Source organism: Macrosteles quadrilineatus, unplaced genomic scaffold, assembly GCF_028750875.1.
Source record: "Macrosteles quadrilineatus isolate MER2022 unplaced genomic scaffold, UCM_ALF_1.0 Scaffold_64__1_contigs__length_664444, whole genome shotgun sequence".
Taxonomy (NCBI): Eukaryota; Metazoa; Arthropoda; class Insecta; order Hemiptera; family Cicadellidae; genus Macrosteles; species Macrosteles quadrilineatus.
This window is the reverse complement of record NW_026542657.1, coordinates 153299-173034: the sequence shown is the minus strand read 5'-3', so window position 1 is coordinate 173034 and position 19736 is coordinate 153299. Positions and strand designations below refer to the sequence as shown.

The window sequence follows — 19736 nt, the reverse complement described above, 5'->3', positions numbered from 1 at the left end:
TCCGCACTTTTAGCCTTTACTACTTCTAATAAATAAAAGGTTAAAATACCTGCTTGTCGCCTTGTGGTCCAAAGTATTGTCCTAGTGAATTATGTACATTTTGGCGCGAGCGCCATCGTCGGATCCGTATAAGAACTGTTTACACTAAACTTCCCTGAAGAGGTGCGTAAGATGTTCACAACACAAAACACACATAAAAACCGGTCGACCGTTAATTAACATTTTTAACTTTTGCTACGCGTGCACGGGCAGGATATGGAGGCGCGCCAGACGTGTGTCGAGACTCGACTGAAGACGGTAGTTGGTCGTGATCTGACCTTTGTCCTGGTGACGTAGCTAGTGCAGCATTGTTTCGGCTATTATTTATTTGTATTATGGTTTCAAAAAGAATGTTGGATTGCAGGGTGTTTTTGTTGTTTAACAGGTTGTTTGTTTCAATTTTAGAGGCTCTGTAAATTTCGAACCGTTCCAATGCCGTCATTGTTCGGCCTTTTTGGCAAATGTGTAAAGGCTGCAAATTTGTTGTTATATCAGTATAACTATGGTTACTGGCTACCAAATGGTCGGCGAAATTTGATTTTTGAACGATGGTTTTCTTGGGAAGATGTTCTTTAAACCTCTTTACAAAGGGCCTTCCAGTTTGGACAATGTAAAACTTATCACAGTCATTACAGGTTATTTTATAAACTCCTGTTTTTTGATAAAAATCCTGTGGTGCATTTTTTACGGAAAGGAGATTTTGGAGTTTGTTAGATGTTTTGAAGGCTACAATTTTGCCATGCTTTTTCATCTGGTTTTTCAGTGTATGGGAGAGGTTGGTTCCAAATTCAACTGATACATACTCCATTCGCTCTTTATGTATGTATCAGTACATATATAGTAGTATGTATCTGAGTATGTATTTGAGTATGTATCAGTTGAATTTGGAACCAACCTCTCCCATACGATGGCGCTCGCGCCAAAATGTACATAATCCACTACGACAATACTTTGGACCACAAGGCGACAAGCAGGTATTTTAACCTTTTATTTATTTGTCAATCAATTGGTCCGGAAACACCACAACAAAATATGAAGTTTACTACTTCTTTCACCATTTTCTATGTCGTGGGCATGCTTCCACCCATTTCAGCATTGCAGATACATTAATCTAACTGCTACAAACGGTTTCCAGTTCCAACACTCCACACTGCTCATCTTACTACTTCCTTCACCGCTTCTTACGTCGCGGACCTGTTTTCCTCTCTTCGCTCTTCCCATAGAATTTTAAGATTGTAGATACCTTAATCTAATCGTCATAAACAGTTCTCACACTCCGTACAGCTTGCCTTTACTACTTCCTTCACCACTTCCTACGTCACGGACCTGTTTCCCTCCCTTTCCATAGCAATTTAGGATTGCAGATACCTTAATCTATTGGTCATAAACAGATCCCACACTCCGAACAACTCGCCTTGACTACTTCCTTCACCACTTCCTACGTCACCGACCTGATTCCCTCCCTTTTCCATGGCATTTTAGGATTGCAGATACCTTAATCAAATCGTCATAAACAGTTCCTACACTCCGGACAGCTCGCCTTGACTACTTCCTTCACCACTTCCTACGTCGCGGACCTGTTTTCTTCCCTTTCAATAGAATTTTAGGAATGCAGATACGTAAATCTAATCGTCATAAACACATTCCACACTCCGGACAGCTCGCCTTGACTACTTCCTTCACCACTTCCTATGTCGTGGACCCATTTTCCTCCCTTCCCATAGAATTTTAGGAATGCTGATACCTAAATCTAATCGTCATAAACAGTTTCCACACTCAAGACTGCTCACCTTTACTACTTCCTTCACCACTTCCTACATCACGGACCTCAAGCTAGTGTCGTCATTTGATTATATTTATGATCAATACCGTTTCTGTTCTAATATCTGTGGATTACTGCTATCAGCTATTTCTTTATCTACTGCATTCAAAAGTCAACAGCTGATCATATGTTTTCGTTTATGTGTCAAATACTGCTTCCATAAGGATTACATTGAAACTTTGAGACCCAGTGGGGCGGATTCCTGAGAGACTTTTTTAACACCATTTAAATGTTGGCACTCACCGATATGGTCTTTATCACCATGCAAAATTTGAAAACGATTGATTCAGCCGTCTAGGAGGAGTTTGCCTATTACGAAATGCATAAGAGTCGATGTATAAGAGCTTAGCTCGCTTCGCTCGCTCCGCTCAAAAACTTACACAGCTTTAGGGTGGGCTTCCCTTTGAAGTAAGAACGTGCCTTCTCAACAAACAGATATTTTTCTAAAAAAAAACACAGATTTAATCTGCATAACACTGTTGAAATCGCAGAAGTGTGTACCACAATATAGGCGAGGTGCTAGGTGCAGTTGAGTATGCATGAAAAGAGTCAGAGATATTGACTTTTGATTTTGGTAATGGGGACCTAGGTGAGTGTAAAACCGATGTCTTCGCCTCCAGGGGTGGTCGACAACATAGGGGTGGGGGCGCAAAACTGCGAAAAGCGTTAATCAGAAAACCGCTTTTAACTCCCTTTTTATTGAACGTAAGTCAAAGATTAATTTAAATTAACTTTTGATTTTGTTAATGGGGGACCTAGGTGAGTGTAAAAACCCATCTCGTCGCCTCAATGGGTGGTCGACAACATAGGGGTGGGGGCGAAAAGTTGCGAAAAATTTTAATCGGCAAACTGCTTTAACTCCCTCGTTATTGAACGTAAGTCAAAGATTAATTTAAATTGACATTTGATTTTAGTAATAGGGGCCTAGGTGAGTCTCAAACCCATGTCGTACGCTCCAGGATAAAGTTGCAAGCCTCTATAACGTTTCTAAATGGTTAAGAAACTAACACTGAAGTAAGTCACTTTCAAGATTCCCCATAAGAATAATATGGGAAACTGTTATAGCCTCGTAGCAGTGTTAGAATCTTTCAAATTTTGACATTAAACTTACATTTTAGGGGTGAAGGAGCTACGAAAAAATATGCAATGATTAAAATTTAAAGTTAATTAAGGAGAGTACAAAGCATTATAATAAATAAAAAAAAAATAAATTAGTTAGGAAAAAATAATGAAAACCATTAAAAAATTTAATGGCCAATTTTTTGAAAGTAGGGTGTTTTTTTAGGGGTGAAGGGGTGTGATTTTTGGAAATCGTTTAGCAGGGTTTTGTAGAAAACTGTATTCCTGATCATAAAATTCTTTCAAATATTTTCTAACTCTTCCCCTTTTTGAGTTATAGGCGTTTAAAAGAAACGTGTTTTTCTCTTTTTTAGATGTCCACCATTTTGGATTTTTGGTCGGGTTAAAATTTTAAAATGGGACCTTTGGAAATTTCAACGTTAATTTAGGATCAAATACTACAATACTACCAAATTTCAAGTCTACGTTTCTAAACAAATCAAATGAGCATACCAAAGTCTTTAAATTTCATAGTTATTCTTTGTAAGAATAACATGGGGCTCGTAAAAGTGGCAAAAACCTTTCAAATCTTGACATTAAACCTAAGTTTTGGGGGTCAAGGAGTAAAGTTACAAAAAAACATTAAATGAATAGAATTTAAAGTAAACTTAGTTAAGTTAAATATAAAGAATTAATAATATTTGCAAAAAAATTCTAAAGTAGAAAAAAATAGTGAAAATTATAATAAATTTGAAAGAAATTTACCAAATTTTGAAAGAAGGGCGTTTTTCGAAGGTAAAATAGTGCGATTTTTGAAGAACACCTGAAAGTGTTTTGTAGAAAATTTAATTCCTAATCATTAAAATTCTTTCAAATCTTTTCTAGCTCTTACAGTTTTAGAGCTATAGTAATTAAAAAAAACGTGTTTTATTCGTTTTTAGGTGTCAGCCATTTTGGATTTTTGAGGGGGAAGTCTCTAGCACGTTTCTAAATGGTTCAGATGAGCACACGAAGTCGACCACTTTCAATGCTATTCCCCGTAAGAATAACATAGAGAGGAAATTCGAAATTTTGGGGGGGGGGGGTTAAAATTCGAAAATGTCATTTTTCAGAATTTTCCCGGGGGTTTGGGTCCAAGACCAAGAAGTTTGCCAAATTTCAACTCCCTAGCACCTCTAGATGTGCTCAAACATTTGTATACCTGAGTCAGTTACATATGCGGCCGTATAGTATATGCACATGCGCCCCCACCCCTAAGTTGTCGACCACCCCTGGAGGCAACAACATGGGCTTTTACACTCACCTAGGCCCCCATTACTTATAAAAAGTCAATTTAAAAGAATCTTTTACTTACATTTAATAACAAGGGAGTTAAAAGTGGTTTGCCGATTCAAGTTTTTCGCAACTTTGCGCCCCCACCCCTATGTTGTCGACCATCCCTGGAGGGTGCGACATGGGTTTTAACACTCACCTAGGACCCCATTACCAAAATCAAAAATCAATTTAAATGAATCTTTTACTTACGTTCAATAACAAGGGAGTTAAAAGCGGTTTTTTGATTAACGATTTTCGCAAATTTGCGCCCCCACCCCTATGTTGTTGACCACCCCTGGAGGCGACGACATGGGTTTTTACACTCACCTAGGCCCCCATTAATAAAATAAAAAGTCAATTTAAATTAATCTTTTACTTACGTTCAATAACAAGGGAGTTAAAAGCGGTTTTCTTATTAACGTTTTTCGCAACTTTGCGCTCCCACCCCTATGTTGCCGACTACCCCTGGAGGCGACGACATGGGTTTTTACATTCACCTAGGTCCCCATTACTAAATTCAAAAGTCAATTTAAATGAATCTTTTACTTACGTTCAATAACAAGGGAGTTAAAAGCGGTTTTCTGATTAATGTTTTTCTCAATTTTGCGCCCCCACCCCTATGTTGTTGACTACCCATGGAGGCGACGACATGGGTTTTTACACTCACCTAGGTCCCCATTACCAAAATCAAAAGTCAAAATCTTTGACTCTTTTCATGCATACTTAACTGCACCTAGCGCCTGTACTTATATATCAACCAATAAGATTGTAATACTATTTAAAGATTCCTCCAAAAGCATTCTTCATTTTATTATATTCATCAAAAAGAAGAGAAACCAGTTAACATAGGAACAATAACACCTATAACGGACGGTATAAGAAATATGTTATTCATTGAATGATCAACCATATTGTTACAGTACTTTGTTATAGATAATTTGTTATCCGTCCACTTTGTTCATTGTCACACTGAATTTTGTTGTCTTGTTACCAATAGTATCATCATTTTTACCAATCGTTACTATTGTTAATTTAACTGTCAGTAATAGAATAGAACAGAAATCTTTATTTGCCACTAGCAGAGTACCCGTCCTTCGTACGGGGTTGGAATTTAAGTATAAAATGCTTATTGCAGTTATACTCAAGCTTTGCGTTTGCAATAAGGGAGGACACAGTTTGATAAAATTTGCTTTTTTAAATTTACAGTATTCTATAGTATTACACATCTACCATAGCCATAATGTTCTACCACTTCACCTAAACAATAGAGAAAAATAAATTATCCACAATTCGCAAAATATCACAAATTATTCATGAAATGAAAAACATAAACATAACTGTAAACAATCCTACTTTGACAGTTCTTATTGTGAATCACAGTTTTTTGTTGCTGCTTAGTTCAAATTAGCTGATTTCATAAATGCAAAAAAAATATAGTGCTGCACCCTGTTGGTAAATCTTATAACTTTTTAATGCTTTTCCATATCATAGAACCAACTTTTTTAGTTGAAACAGCTGACTAAATTCTTTTATCCCCAATAAATATGAATACTCATAAGGTTAACATGGGGAATTACAGAGCCACTGGGGCGGAGCCCGAAAGGATTTTTGAGATAAGAATATGCCTATATGTTAATCGGGAATGTAAGCTATCATCATGCCAAATTTCAGCCCAATCCGTCCAGTGGTTTATGCGTGATTGAACTTCAAACAAACAAACAAACACACAAACACACAAACTTTCACATTTATAATATTAGTAAGATTAACATTACACGTGTATTAGCGGGTGAGGTTCATTTGTCCAAGTTTTCAACTGTCCGAGTTTCTAAAAAATTACAAAATATTTGAAAAATCATTTGTCCGAGTTTTCAACTGTCCGAGTATGGTTTAAATAATAATAATATTTCGTTAAATCAACTGTCCGAGTTTTCATTTGTCCGAGTTTTTAAATTATTTAAAAAAATATCAAAATATCATTTGTCCGAGTTTTCAACTGTCCGAGTAGGGGCAACATCAAAATGTGACAATGCGCGCCGAGACTAGCGTGTCTAACGCGCCTGTTCAGAAGTCGATGTGAACCCCTTCTGTGAAGGAGTCCGGCATTGTGCGAGCCGCGAGAGGCCCTCACGTCGACTTAAGAAAATTATATTATTTTTATTATAAGACTAATTTTAGCGAATTTCCCATATAGGGAATAAGCTATTACCGTAGTACTCATGGTAAGACCTGGATGCTGGACCGATTTTTTTTCGTTTTGAGGTCCCTAGAGGCCAAAAACACCATTTGTTCAAATTCATATATATATATATATATATTTATATATTTATATGTTTATATATTTATATATTTATATATTTATATATATATATATATATATATATATGTGTCCGTTAGCACGATAACTCGAGCAAAAGTGATCCGATTTTGATGAAATTTGGTACAAACGTGTAAACCTACGTTTATTTGAACGAGTTCGTGATCCAGCATGATCGGACCATGGGAACGGGGGTTTATGGGGGGTTTTATGGGGTAAAAATAGGTTTTTCCCATTTTTGACTCAAAAAACATAAAATTTTGCAATTTCTTTCTAAACCATTTTGTAGAGCTTAAAAAAACAAATAATTTAGTATATTGAAGCGTTATTATGCGCCTAATGGTTACGGAGAAAATTTCAAAAAATTGTAAATTTAAAATTCCCATGTTATTCTTATGGAGAATAAGTAAACTGTTGTAGTTTGCTTGTTTATGAACATATTTTGATCAAATTTGGAAAATGTTTTTATTTCTTACTAACTATTAACATTTTACAAAAACAAACAGTTTTACCCTCCCTGATGCAGCAAACCTAAGTACTTTTTAAACTAATTCTATTTAAATCGGGAATAAATGTTATATTTTTAAGTAGACATTTCAGTGTAAATCCAATCAGTCAAATGGAAATTCGCTTAGTCTGCAGGTTTGCTGCGGCGGGGGTATTTTACAATTTTTAATTATAAAATCAAACTGTCATCACCAAACACAACCAACCAAACTTGCTGATAATATAATAATTGCGGGGGTATTTTATATTATCAGCAAGTTTGGTTGGTTGTGTTAGGTGATGAGAGTTTAATTTTAGAATTAAAAATTGTAAAATTAGTCTTATATAAAAATAAAATAATTTTTCTTAATTCGACGTGAGGGGCTCTCGCGGCTCGCACAATGCCTGACTCCTTCACAGAAGGGGTTCACATCGACTTCTGAACAGGCGCTTTAGACACGCTAGTCTCGGCGCGCAGTGTCACATTTTGATGTTGCCCCTACTCGGACAGTTGAAAACTCGGACAAATGATATTTTGATATTTCTTTAAATAATTTAAAAACTCGGACAAATGAAAACTCGGACAGTTGATTTATCTAATTATTATTAGTTATTTATCAAAACTCGGACAGTTAAAAACTCGGACAAATGATTTTTCAAATATTTTGTAATTTGTAACAAACTCGGACAGTTGAAAACTCGGACAAATGATGTGATCCCGTATTAGCAATAGTCAAGAATATAACAAGTCAAAGGCTTAACAGGTCAAGCAAGCCTACAATAAATATATATCAACCATATTTTTTAACTAATGCAATAGCCATTTTGTTAGTTACAAAATATATCAACCATATTTTGTAACTAACGCAATAGTCATTATTTTTTCTACACTTATTTATTACTCATCAAACAATGCTAATTGGTCACATTTCTTATAATTTAACTCTGTCACAGTTAGAAGAGCTATCGTAAGCCTTTAAAGCAACCGTCGATTTCGACGTGTTTCACCTAGTAAATATATATTTATTGTAAGCCTACAATTCTTGACTATTGCTAATACATGTGTAATGTTAATGGCAAATAAAGATTTCTGTTCTATTCTATTCTATTAGCATCTTTTTGACATTTTAAAAAAACCCCGGGAAAATTTACTTAGGAAGTAGTGTGGCTACGTGGTTATTTTAAACCAAGCCAGCTTTTAAAAAGTGAACTAGAAGAAGAAGAAGACAGTTCAGTTAAATTAACAATAGTAACAATTGGTAAAAATGATGGTGATTAAATTAAATAGTAATATGACATGATACTATTGGTAACAAGACAACAAAATGCAGTGTGACAAAGAACAAAGTGGACGGATAACAAATTATCTATAACCAAGTAACAATAGTCCAAGTAAAAAAAGCCAAAAAAAATTAATTAAAGCATGAGATAACGTCAACAATTTTAAACAGCAACCTATTATTACAGACAATATAAAAATGTTCAGAACTTAAACAACAAAAAGTTAACAATGAATTGAATTTACCTAATTATCAAAAGAATTTGTTACGACAAAACCCACGTTGGCCAAACAACCTCACTAAGATGAACCCAGGAATACCTCTTCCACAACACTCTTAAAGGCATTTAACAATGAACCAAAGAAGTCAGCAGAACTGGTAGCCTCTCCTCCTAGTCTCAATATTATCTCGAGATGCCACTGTTGTAATCATATGAAGTTGGCTCGTACCTCCGGCGAAAAACAGTCATAAAGCAATTCCCACAAAGAGCCACCAAGGGTATGTCACTATGTCATGAAGGAGATCGGGGCAGTCCAGAACACCATTCACCAGCTTGAACAACAGCATCATGGTTAGTTTCGTGTGAAGTGGCTAAAGGTGTGATACTGAGCCTCAAGATCAGTGACTGGGGCATTGCCATAAGTGTATCCCATTCCCTTTCCTAGCATTCTAACAAAGCGAACTTGGACTTTATTAATCATATTGATGTGGCCAATCTGATGCGGTGACCATATGACTAACCCATACTCCATAACAGAAGGGATGAAGGACTTGTAGAGGATTAACAGCAATGTTGGAGATTGGAAGTCCTTTGTTGACCTCATAATGAAACCCACCAGAGAGTTAGCTTTGGGTGTTACGTGATTTATATGTACATTCAGGCCAAGAGAAGGGACCCATATTCACTGCCAAATCCTTAACCATTTCAACTCTCTTCAAACTCTTTCCATTTATACGGTAGTCAAATGGTTTACAAAATAACCCTGTTTAAAAGTTACAACTTGACATTTTGAGACGTTAAGTTCCATTGAGTTGTCTGTACACCAGCTGCTAATATTGTCGACTGGTTGCTGAAGGGATTCCTGTGATTGACACGTCCGGGCTCGACAGAAGATTTTGACAACATCAGCAAAAAGTAAATGGTCAACAGTTATCACGCTACCAATCTCGTTGGTAAACAGGCAGAGAAGCAAGGGACCCAGATGCGAGCCCTGGGGAACTTCTAATAAGGCTTAAAAAGGCAGGGATGTTACACCTTCGTGTCAAACTGTGAGTGATCTTCCAGTAAGATAGCTCTCCAACCACTTGAATAAGGGCCCCACAAACGCCATAATAATTGAGTTTAGCTCGCAGTATTTGATGGTTGGCCTTATCAAATGCCTTGGAATAATTAATGTGGACACAATCAATGGGGCACGATTCAAGAAAGGAAGCCATGATAAACTCCTGGAGCCCAAGTAGATTGGTGATGGTTGACCGCATGAAGCTGTGTTGCTCCCCTTATACATGATGCATTTACTATGGTTGACATAGTCAAGGACAATTCTGTCAAACCTTAGCAAAAAGTGCACTGAATCACAATAGCCCTATAATTCCTTAAATCAGATTTATCCCCTTGCTTACGAATGGGCACAACAAAGCCATGTGAAGATGGAAAAACACCTTCAGTGAGTAGAGAGCTGAACAAAATTGAAAGATGAGGGGACAATACAGGGGCGCAATATCTAAGAACATTCAGTGGTGTATCATCAGGGCCTGCAGTTTTTCTCACATCAAGGGCTTTGAGTTTCTTCGTAATGTCATGAGTCAAAATAACACAGTGAGAGAGAGAGAGAGAAGTTCCATCTAAAGCAAAAAAAATGGTGTTGGGATGTCAGCTACGTTGAATACAGAGGAAAAGAAGGAAGCCAAGTGTTCAAATTTACTGAATGCGTCTGTAGCTTCGAAGGCGTCCAAATGTATTTTAGGGGGAATGCTTGCAGACTTCCTTAGGCTACCAACGTGAGTCCAAATAAAGGATTAAAAATTTTTTTTTAGATTACTGTGCCACGTACATTGCTTCCTTGCCATATCATTATTCTTGTAACATCTTTCGTTGTAGTTCTTTTTCTCTTCGTATTCATATTCTTCAACATTTTCTATTCTTATTGTTCAAGTCAATTCAATTCTTTAAATTCAATTAAATTGTGTTTATTCCTGGGCGAAATAAATATTAAAGACATCTTCTTGGCGAGACTACGTCAAATGTATGGCCATACACAATTCAAGATCTTTCCTCAAAAACTTCATTGTGGTAAAACTTATCTGTAGCAAAATTAACAAAACTCCCCTATATTTTTACTTCAAATAAAAATTTAACCATCTACAAATACAGTTCACATATTTAAAAAGCCTTTAGGCTTACGCAACGATACTATTCATTTGTGTTTACTACTGCCGTTAGTGTCTTTAAAGTGTTTAACTTACTTGTTTTATTTTTTCAGATAGAAGTAGGAAGTACCAATGTAAGAGTAGGCTCATCAATATTTGGTGCCAGACAGTACAATAAACCAGCTGAAAATTCTGTTGACAAGCTTGCAGATCAGGTCGCAACGACTAACATAGGCTAACTGTGGCTAGTTGGCCTTTTAACAATGGAAGTGACAAGGGTTAAAAGCAAATTAAATTTTACTTTGCAAAAAAGATAGTAAGGTCTTCCATTAAACTACTTTACCTCATTAATAGGACGGTACAGTAGAGTCCCGCAAACTTGGAACTCGATAACCCGGCAGTCTGGATAACTCTACCATCACCTGGATCAGAAAAAGAATAATATTTTGAGTCCGAGTTAAACATGGACTCAAGCCAGCTCAAGTAAAATCATTCACAACTCGTACCAAGGATTTTTTGTACTATATCTGATGACGTTATACTGACTTGTAATATTAAAAAAGGAGGTTAAAAAGCTTAAAAATTGTATTGTCCTTATTTTTAACCCTAGTTCCCGATAACCTGGCATTTCACAAACTCGGCACCCTTCCAGTCCACATTACGCCGAGTTTGCGGGACTCTACTGTATTAGTATGTAGATGGTCATTATTGCTAGAGTTTTAAGTCTTATTTATAGTGATGTGTTGGTTCCATTTTTTTACGGATCGGTTCCAGTTCGGTTCTTGGCCGAAAACGGTTCTCGGTTCCCAGTTCCAGTAAAACAAAAGAATTAGGAATAATTTGTAGCCTTCACGCTAAAATTTATTTTAAAACACTACTTGAGTTTAAAAAAAAAATTACAAATGCTTCTGTTGGTAGCAGAACTTTCATCTCTTGATACTGAGTTTTACTTTTGCCTTGCCTAAAAAAAATATTTTTGAGCTTGAAGAAGAAGACATTTTGATGCAATACCGATAAATTATTATTGCCTGTTATGCTTTACGATTTAATTCATCTGGAATGAACAGACAAAGCAGAAAACAACTACCGAGGTCAAATGAAAGTCAACTCGTGCTCATCTGCTTTAAATATTTTAAGATACTATGGGCGCTGCGTCGCCTTAATATTTTTCACCCATTGTATGTATGAAGGCAATTTTCCAACAAACTATTCAATAGTTCCGCCTCTTGTCACTTAGATAGCTATTAGTGTTTTAATTTTAAAGTAATGTTATATAATTTAAAAATAAACTGCTGTACTGTTACGTAAGCAATAGATTTAATGTTTGAAAAAAAGTCAGAATAGAAAGGCAAAATAATAGAAGGGTGGTAGGGGTTGGGCAATAACCACAAAAAGAGTGCAGGTCACAGAGAGTCCAGTAGAGCAGGGTGAAGGGGTGAGTGTGACCTTGAAGCTATATTTTAGACTTGCACCACTTCACTAAAGGACTGAACGGGAATATCTATAACTAGCTGTCTGCCCATTGTACGGGGATCTTGTAGTAAGTTGAAACCTTCTTATATTCAGAACAGGAGTTGGTTTGCATATTTAGTGTGCATTTTTCCAGATATGCTGGCAATACACTGTATAGGAATACATATAAACCTTCGCAAATACAATATCTGACAGTTTCAAGCCAAAATGAATACTTCACAATAAAATGTCACCCGATTGTGTTAGTCCTTATTTTATATCCAATGATTGAAAAAAATTGCTTTATAGATCTATGAGGCATAGCCCTAAGATAGGCCTATAATTGAAAGTTACTTTCCACACTGGTTAAAAGTAGTTAAAATACTACCTTAACCTCACCACTGTACACATTATTCCGGTTGAAATTTTCATTAACAAAGGTGCTCTTGTTTTTTCCATGAAACACTGAGAAATAAGGACATTAATGCGTTACCAACAGACATACACACAAAAATACAGAATTGAATTTGGGAATTCGCTACACTTTAACTAAAGCAAGGTACATACAAAATTAGTATTTGAAATTTTTGATAGTGTAGTCAAATTTTATGATAATCAAATTCAGGCCTACTAATCGTGCAGTGTTAATGCCGTCTGTAATGACAATCTATCTATATATTAATTACGTAAGCCGATTCTTTGCGTCAAAATTGTGGGCGACTGGGAAGTCGTACAACGACGGGAGAGGTCTCCAATTAAAGGTCTTGACCCCGTGATGGCGGGAAAAATATAGAAATTCCCAAAATTTTAATACAAAATTAGATACAACGTAAAATGTTCTCCATAAGAATAACATTATAAGCCATTTACTGCTGATTTTTGTTTACTTCAATACACCTGATTGTGATTTATCATTAAGTCAGTAGGCAATATTAATATTACATTTGGATTACACATTTGCCAGTCAATTCTCGAATTCTGCGATGTAGGCCTACTGTATAGGCCTACTATATAAAACCAGGGATAACGTTACCTATAATGATTAAGACTTTTTAGCTGCATCTTAGAAAGTTGAAGTCAATTATTTTACTGTGCAATTTGCAAATTGTGTAAATTGAATTAAATTAGTCAAGCGTATGATAAGTGTAGAATCATAGGAGAAGGAAATGAGCTTAGAATGGCTGATAAATAACAAGTTATTTTCTTCTAATTTGAAGCTTATTGTTGTGTTGAAGGAATGTTTAACATGAAATAACAACATTGATTAAATAATAAATGATTCAATATTAAATGGAAAAATTCTGATTAGTTTTGATTTCAAAACACGTGTTAAAGATTTATTCTACACCTTTTTGTATATTTACTAGCATTTTTAATTTGAGATTATTGTTTAGTCAAAATGTTGTATGAAGTGAAATAACCTCGACGGCCACTCTTAGAAAACGACCTGCAAATAAAGTTAAAATAGGTTCGTATAGGCAATATATTTGTTCATTAAGTAAGTACTATGACAAGTTCCAATAGCCGGAAAACCATATTGTTTGGAGGATATTTTAACCAGGTCTGCCTTTTGCCCCAAGCAAAAAAGGTTAAAATAATATGACCTAGCATGCACGGTGGTAAAGAGAGCATCCATTTAAAAAAAAACCTAGAGGTAGTTGCCGTTTCTTAAAACTAACCACAAATATGGATGTATAAGATGCCGATGAAAAGAATTTTCGTGATTGGTTTTGTTAACTGGGTAATGGAACCCTAACTGGTCGTAAAATAAGTAGGAACTAGCCGATGGTTAAGCCTATTTTGATAGCAAATGTAAAGTCAATCGCACCTTTAGGAGGAATACCGCCATGTAAACTTACAATAGTTTTTTTTATGTTGATCAGAAACAAATCTAGGGTTAAGTTTGGTCAATGGGATGCCTTTACTTTATACTAATTTTGTTAAACCTTAAAAAAGGAGTAAGTTAACTTAGAAATGATAACTGGGATAATCTAGCGGTTTTGACCAAGAAATAAGCTTATCTCAAAACACATATTATTTACATTTTCATATATATTTGACGAAGACGATTTCTAAAATTCCAATCAGGGGAGATTTTATTTATCCTCCATTAATCACATGACCAAAGCTACCTTAGTAAACCAGTATTTATTCACAAACAATTATATGTTTGCTGCCTTTTCATGTTAAACCCCTGGAGTGAGTTAAATTATTAATTGAAAATAACATCAACAAATAAAGCAAAAAAATACTGACAACAAACTGTTTTTTACACAAAAGATATAGTGTACATAGGGATACCTATCCTGACACATAGATAATTTTATTCTGAGTTTGTTTAAATACCGGATTTGCAATAAGTTGTTTTACATTTGAGATTTTTAGGGACTTATGTCCCTACAAGCCACTAGTCTATATATTAATTACGTAAGCCGATTCTTTGCGTCAAAATTGTGGGCGACTGGGAAGTCGTTGAATGATGGGAGAGGGCTCAAATTAAAGATCTCGATCCCGTGACGGCGGGAAAAATAGTGAAATTCCCAAAATTTTAACACAAAATTAGATATAGCATAAAATGTTCTGCAAAAGAATAGCATTAGAAGCCATTTACTGCTGATTTTTGTTTACTTCAATACAGCTGATCAGGATTTATCACTAAGCCGGTACGCAATATTAACATTTGGATGACGTAATTGCCAGTCAATTCTGCAATGTACTATATAAAACAACGTTACCTATAATAATTAACACTTTTAGTTATGTACATTATAGAATATTGAAATAAATTATTTTACTGTAAAACTTTTCAAATTTGTGTATTTTTAACGTTTACGTTTAACATGAAATAACCACATTGACTAAATAATTAACGATTCAAGATTAAATGGAAAACTTTTGCTTTGTTTTTATTTCAAAACATATGTTCAAGATTTATTCTACACTTTCTTTGTAAATTTACTAACATTTTAAATTCGGAATTTATTGTAGTCTTTAGTCAATATTTTGTATGAAGTGAAATAACCTCAACGGCTACTCTTAGAAAATCACCTGGGAATAAAGATGGAATAGGTTCATACAGGAAATATATTTGTTAATTAAGTACTATGACAAGTTCCAATGGGCGGAAAACAATATGGTTGGTGATTTTAAACAGGTACTGTCTAGTGCTCTAAGCAAAAAAGTTTAAAATAATATAGTCTAGCATGAATGATATATAAAAAAGGTAAAGGGAGCATCCACATATAATACTAAAACCTAAAGGTAGTTTCCGTTTCTTTACGTTTCTTAAACACACCAAACATATGCATGTCAATGCTGATGAAAAGTAATTTAGTGATTGGTTTCGATAACTGGGTAATGTAACTGTTAACATATGTTTTATTTACATTTTATTTCTAACATGTGTTCAAATTATTCTTTTGTTTACTTGTTGAATCGTTTATGTTTACTTACAGATTGTGATTTAATAAAAACTTAATTTATATTTTCTTATACAAAATGTGAACTTTTATTAGTAAAATTAGTGGAATCAACAATGGCGACGAGTAAAATGGTAAGTAGAAAAGAATTGGATTTGTATCTCAAGAAAAGGAAATTGCTAGAACTACGCTTGAACAAACTCAAGGATGATTGATATACATGTGAACATTCTCAAGATACATGCACTTACTATACCGATAAACTTTCAGCAATATGGACTGAACTCGAAGCTACACGGTCAAATATTGAACTTCACACGAATTCAGTAGAAAGTGAATTAGAAATTCGATGGCAGTTAGAAGAAATACATAGAGAGATACGAACATTCCTTTGAAGCAGAAAAGAAAAAGTACAATACACAAACTGCAATGTCTGCCTCTACAATATCTCAACATGTATCTAATATTCCTTTCCAGCCATATACACAAGAGTTTTCAAAACTTCACTCGGCGCTTTGAAAACTACACAAAATTACGGGGAAACTTAAGTCCAAAGGTCAAAGTGGATTTATTTTTACAATCAATCACCCCACAAATACACGAACAGCTCTACGATCTTTGCATACCAGATGATCCACATAACAAGCCATATGAGGAATTGATTCATCTGTTGATGGCACAACTAGAACCAAAACCCAGTATTTGGGCTCGTCAGCACAAATTCACAACACGTACTCAACTATGTAATGAATCTGTACAAGCTTACGCAAATGCTCTTCGAAAGCTCAGTGTCGAATGCCAGTTTACTTGTACACATTGTAATGAATCCGTTTCTGAAATTCTACTTCGAATGCAGTTTGTCAGGGGACTAAGAGACTCTGATATACGTCTTCATCTTCTTCAAGATAAACTATTGCAACCGTTTAAAGAAGTAGTCGAGAAGGCCATTGGAACATTGGAACTAGCGAAAAGTGAGAGCAGAATAGTTAAGACAAATGAAAATCGAGAGGAAGTACACCAAGTATCGAGCAAGAACAAACACCTGGATAGTAAGTCAAGTAAATCTAATCATATACAACTCTGATTATCAATCTCGTTTTGAGAAACTGAGGAACAAATGCTATAGATGTGGTGATGATTCACATAGAGCTCATCAATGTAAGTTCAAAAATGCAGAATGCAACTCGTGTAAACGTTTTGGTCACTTAGCAAGAGTGTGCTTAAGGAAACCAAACAAAGAAGTAAAACAATCAGATGAAACCGTAGAAAATACAAGTGATGACACTCATGAAATTTACCAACTTCATTCAAAATCAAATGACAAGTTTATGCTTGAGGTAAAAGTGGAAGGACGACTCATGACAATGGAATTAGATACAGGAGCGGCTCTCAGCATTGTATCATATGATACATTTAAACTTTTAAATTCTCCAAAAAGGATTTTCAAAACAAATGTTCAACTCAGGACATACACTGGAGAAATAATCAATCCAAGAGGAGTTGTTTTTGTAGATGTTCAGTACAAAGATCAAAGTTTTGTTTGGAAAACTGTACATTGTAAACAAGTGTGTAGACTCTATATTCGGAAGAGAATGGATAAGAGAGATTCAGCTTGATGCAGCTGACATACATTCATTAGATTCAAGTGGAAAAAATGAAAGATTCAAGAACTAGATAAACTGATGATTCAATACGAAGACATTTTCAAAGAAGGCATTGGGAAAATACCAAACGAAAAAGGCCATTTTAATGTAAAAGACGAAACCCAGCCAATTTACATCAAACCAAGACACATGCCATATGCATTACAAGAAAAAGTAGAGAAAGAACTTGAACGACTGGAAACTTTGGGTATAATCACACAAGTCGAATCATCTGATTGGGGCACACCAATTGTTCCGGTCGTCAAACCAAATGGTTCAGTCAGAATATGCGCTGATTACAAGGTGACATTGAACAAAGTCATCAAAGACGAACACTACCCTATACCTCGGATCGACGATATCATGTCAAAGATGCATTGTGGAAAGATATTTTGTACTCTTGATATCAGTAATGCATACTTGCACCTGGAGATGGACGAAAACAGTGCCATAATGCAAACAATCAGTACTCATAAAGGGCTGTTTAAGGTGAACCGATTAATGTTTGGAGTAAAAGTGGCACCCTTGTTATGGCAGAGATTCATGGACAAAACATTACATGGCTTAGAAGGTGTACAATGTTTCTTCGATGATCTAACCGGGAACAGCTTCTTCGCCGACTGAAACAGGTGTTCGAACGACTGAAGACAAACGATTTGAGGCTAAATAGAGACAAATGCAAGTTTTTCCAGACGAAAATTGAGTATTTAGGTCATGTGATCGATAGCAAAGGGCTACATAAGTCAGATACCAAGATACAGAGCATTCTGAAATGTAAAAGGCCAGAAAACGTTTCTGAACTCCGAACTTTCCTGGGCCTAGCAAATTATTACAACAAATTCATAAAGAATTTGGCAACACTACTACATCCGATGAACCTACTGCTACGAAAAGGAAATCCTTTCAATTGGAATTCATCTTGTGAAAAGAGTTTTCAGAAGATTAAGGAAATTATCACAAGTGACGACGTTTTGGTTCACTTTGATCCTAGCTTACCTCTGGTCTTAGCTACTGATGCTTCACCGGTAGGTGTGGGAGCCGTTCTGTCTCACCGCTATAGCAATGGAACGGACAGACCAATTGCCTTCGCCTCTCGATCTTTAACAAAATCAGAACAAAAATACTCTCAAATCGACAAGGAAGACTTGGGAATATATTGGGGCCTGAAAAAGTTTTTCCCATTTTGTTATGGCCGCAAGTTTACTTTGATTACAGACCACAAACCGCTAGTCTCAATTTTTAATCCAGCAAAGACCTTACCAACAATCTCAGCAACACGAATATTCAACTATGCTCACTTTCTCTCCGGGTTCAACTATGACATAGAATACAGGCAAACTGCTCATCATAGCAATGAAGATTATCTCTCACGTTTCCCTACCGAAGTTGTACAAGAAAATGCAATAGATGACCTCTTAAGTACCACATAAACCAACTAGAAACACTTAATGTCAACAGTACCGTGTTGGCTAAGGAAACTATCAACGATTCTGTGTTGGGTCCAGTCCTACAGGCCTTAAAATCAGGACAATCTGTCGAACAATATGGATTTCACGATAACGAGCTGTCCATTCAAGATGATTGTGTACTGAAGGGCTGGAGAGTCATGATACCTCAATCCCTCAAACCTCACGTGCTTCGAGAATTACACGTAGCTCATTTAGGAGAAATAAAAATGAAGGCTTTAGCTCGCAGTTTTTGCTGGTGGAAAAGTATAGACAAGGATATTGAACAGATGGTAGCTGAATGTCGACAATGCTTAGAACAATGCAACAACCCGAGAAAAACTATCCATCCATGGGAACAACCTACTAATCCATGGGAGAGAGTGCACATCGATTTCTTAGGACCAACAGATGGCCAACAGTACCTCATATTAGTGGATGCTTTTAGTAAGTGGGTGGAGGTGATACAGACAAGAACAACTACAAGTACATGGACAGTCCAAGAATTACGGAAAATCTTTTCAACTTTTGGGTTTCCTCAAATCTTAGTTTCAGATAATGGAAGACAGTTTGTTTCCCAAGAGTTCAAAAACTTCATGAATGAATGTGGGATTGTTCACAGAACAACGGCACCATATCACCCAAACTCAAACGGCCAGGCTGAAAGATACGTGCAGACTGTCAAGAAGGCGTTAAAATCAATGGAGGGAGAAAAGGGTACACTGCAAAATAAAATCCAAAGACTTGTAATGCAACTCAGGCAATCCCCGAATTCAACTGGTACATCAGCATACCACCTAATGTTTGGAAGGAGTGTATGAACAAACCTCGCAATAATTGTTCCAACATTAGAACCGAACAAATTTCAGAACAAGGGACTCCAAGTCGGTATAAAAAGGAATTTAAAAGTTGGAGATAAGGTTCAAGCGCGGGAATATGTCAATGGATCATCCAAGTGGTACTCAGGCTATATAACTGAAAAGCAAGGACATGTAATGTACGTAGTTCAGCTGGAAGATGGGCGAATAATTAGAAGACATGTTGATCAGCTGATTCTTCGCAGAGTTCCTCAGCACAGTAAATAGAGGAG

General features: G+C 35.8%; 2 protein-coding genes across 4 annotated transcripts in view; both read left to right on the top strand.

The window, feature by feature from the left end:
- Window positions 1–11270, top strand: part of LOC128981969 (pyridoxal phosphate homeostasis protein-like) — a 113280-nt gene extending 102010 nt beyond the window's left edge. For all 3 annotated transcript variants that reach the window (XM_054400991.1, XM_054400989.1, XM_054400990.1), the window contains one exon: window positions 10801–11270. In XM_054400991.1, coding sequence (XP_054256966.1) covers window positions 10801–10926 — 126 coding nt within the window. In that variant the 3' untranslated portion in view covers window positions 10927–11270. The remainder of the gene's footprint in view (window positions 1–10800) is intronic.
- Window positions 11271–15674: 4404 nt separating this feature from the next.
- LOC128981967 (uncharacterized protein K02A2.6-like) lies at window positions 15675–19467 on the top strand. The gene is made up of 4 exons (XM_054400988.1): window positions 15675–15692; window positions 16415–16607; window positions 17371–17566; window positions 18660–19467. Exons 1-4 carry the CDS (start codon window positions 15675–15677, stop codon window positions 19465–19467), a joined length of 1215 nt encoding a protein of 404 aa, XP_054256963.1.
- Window positions 19468–19736: the final 269 nt, after the last annotated feature.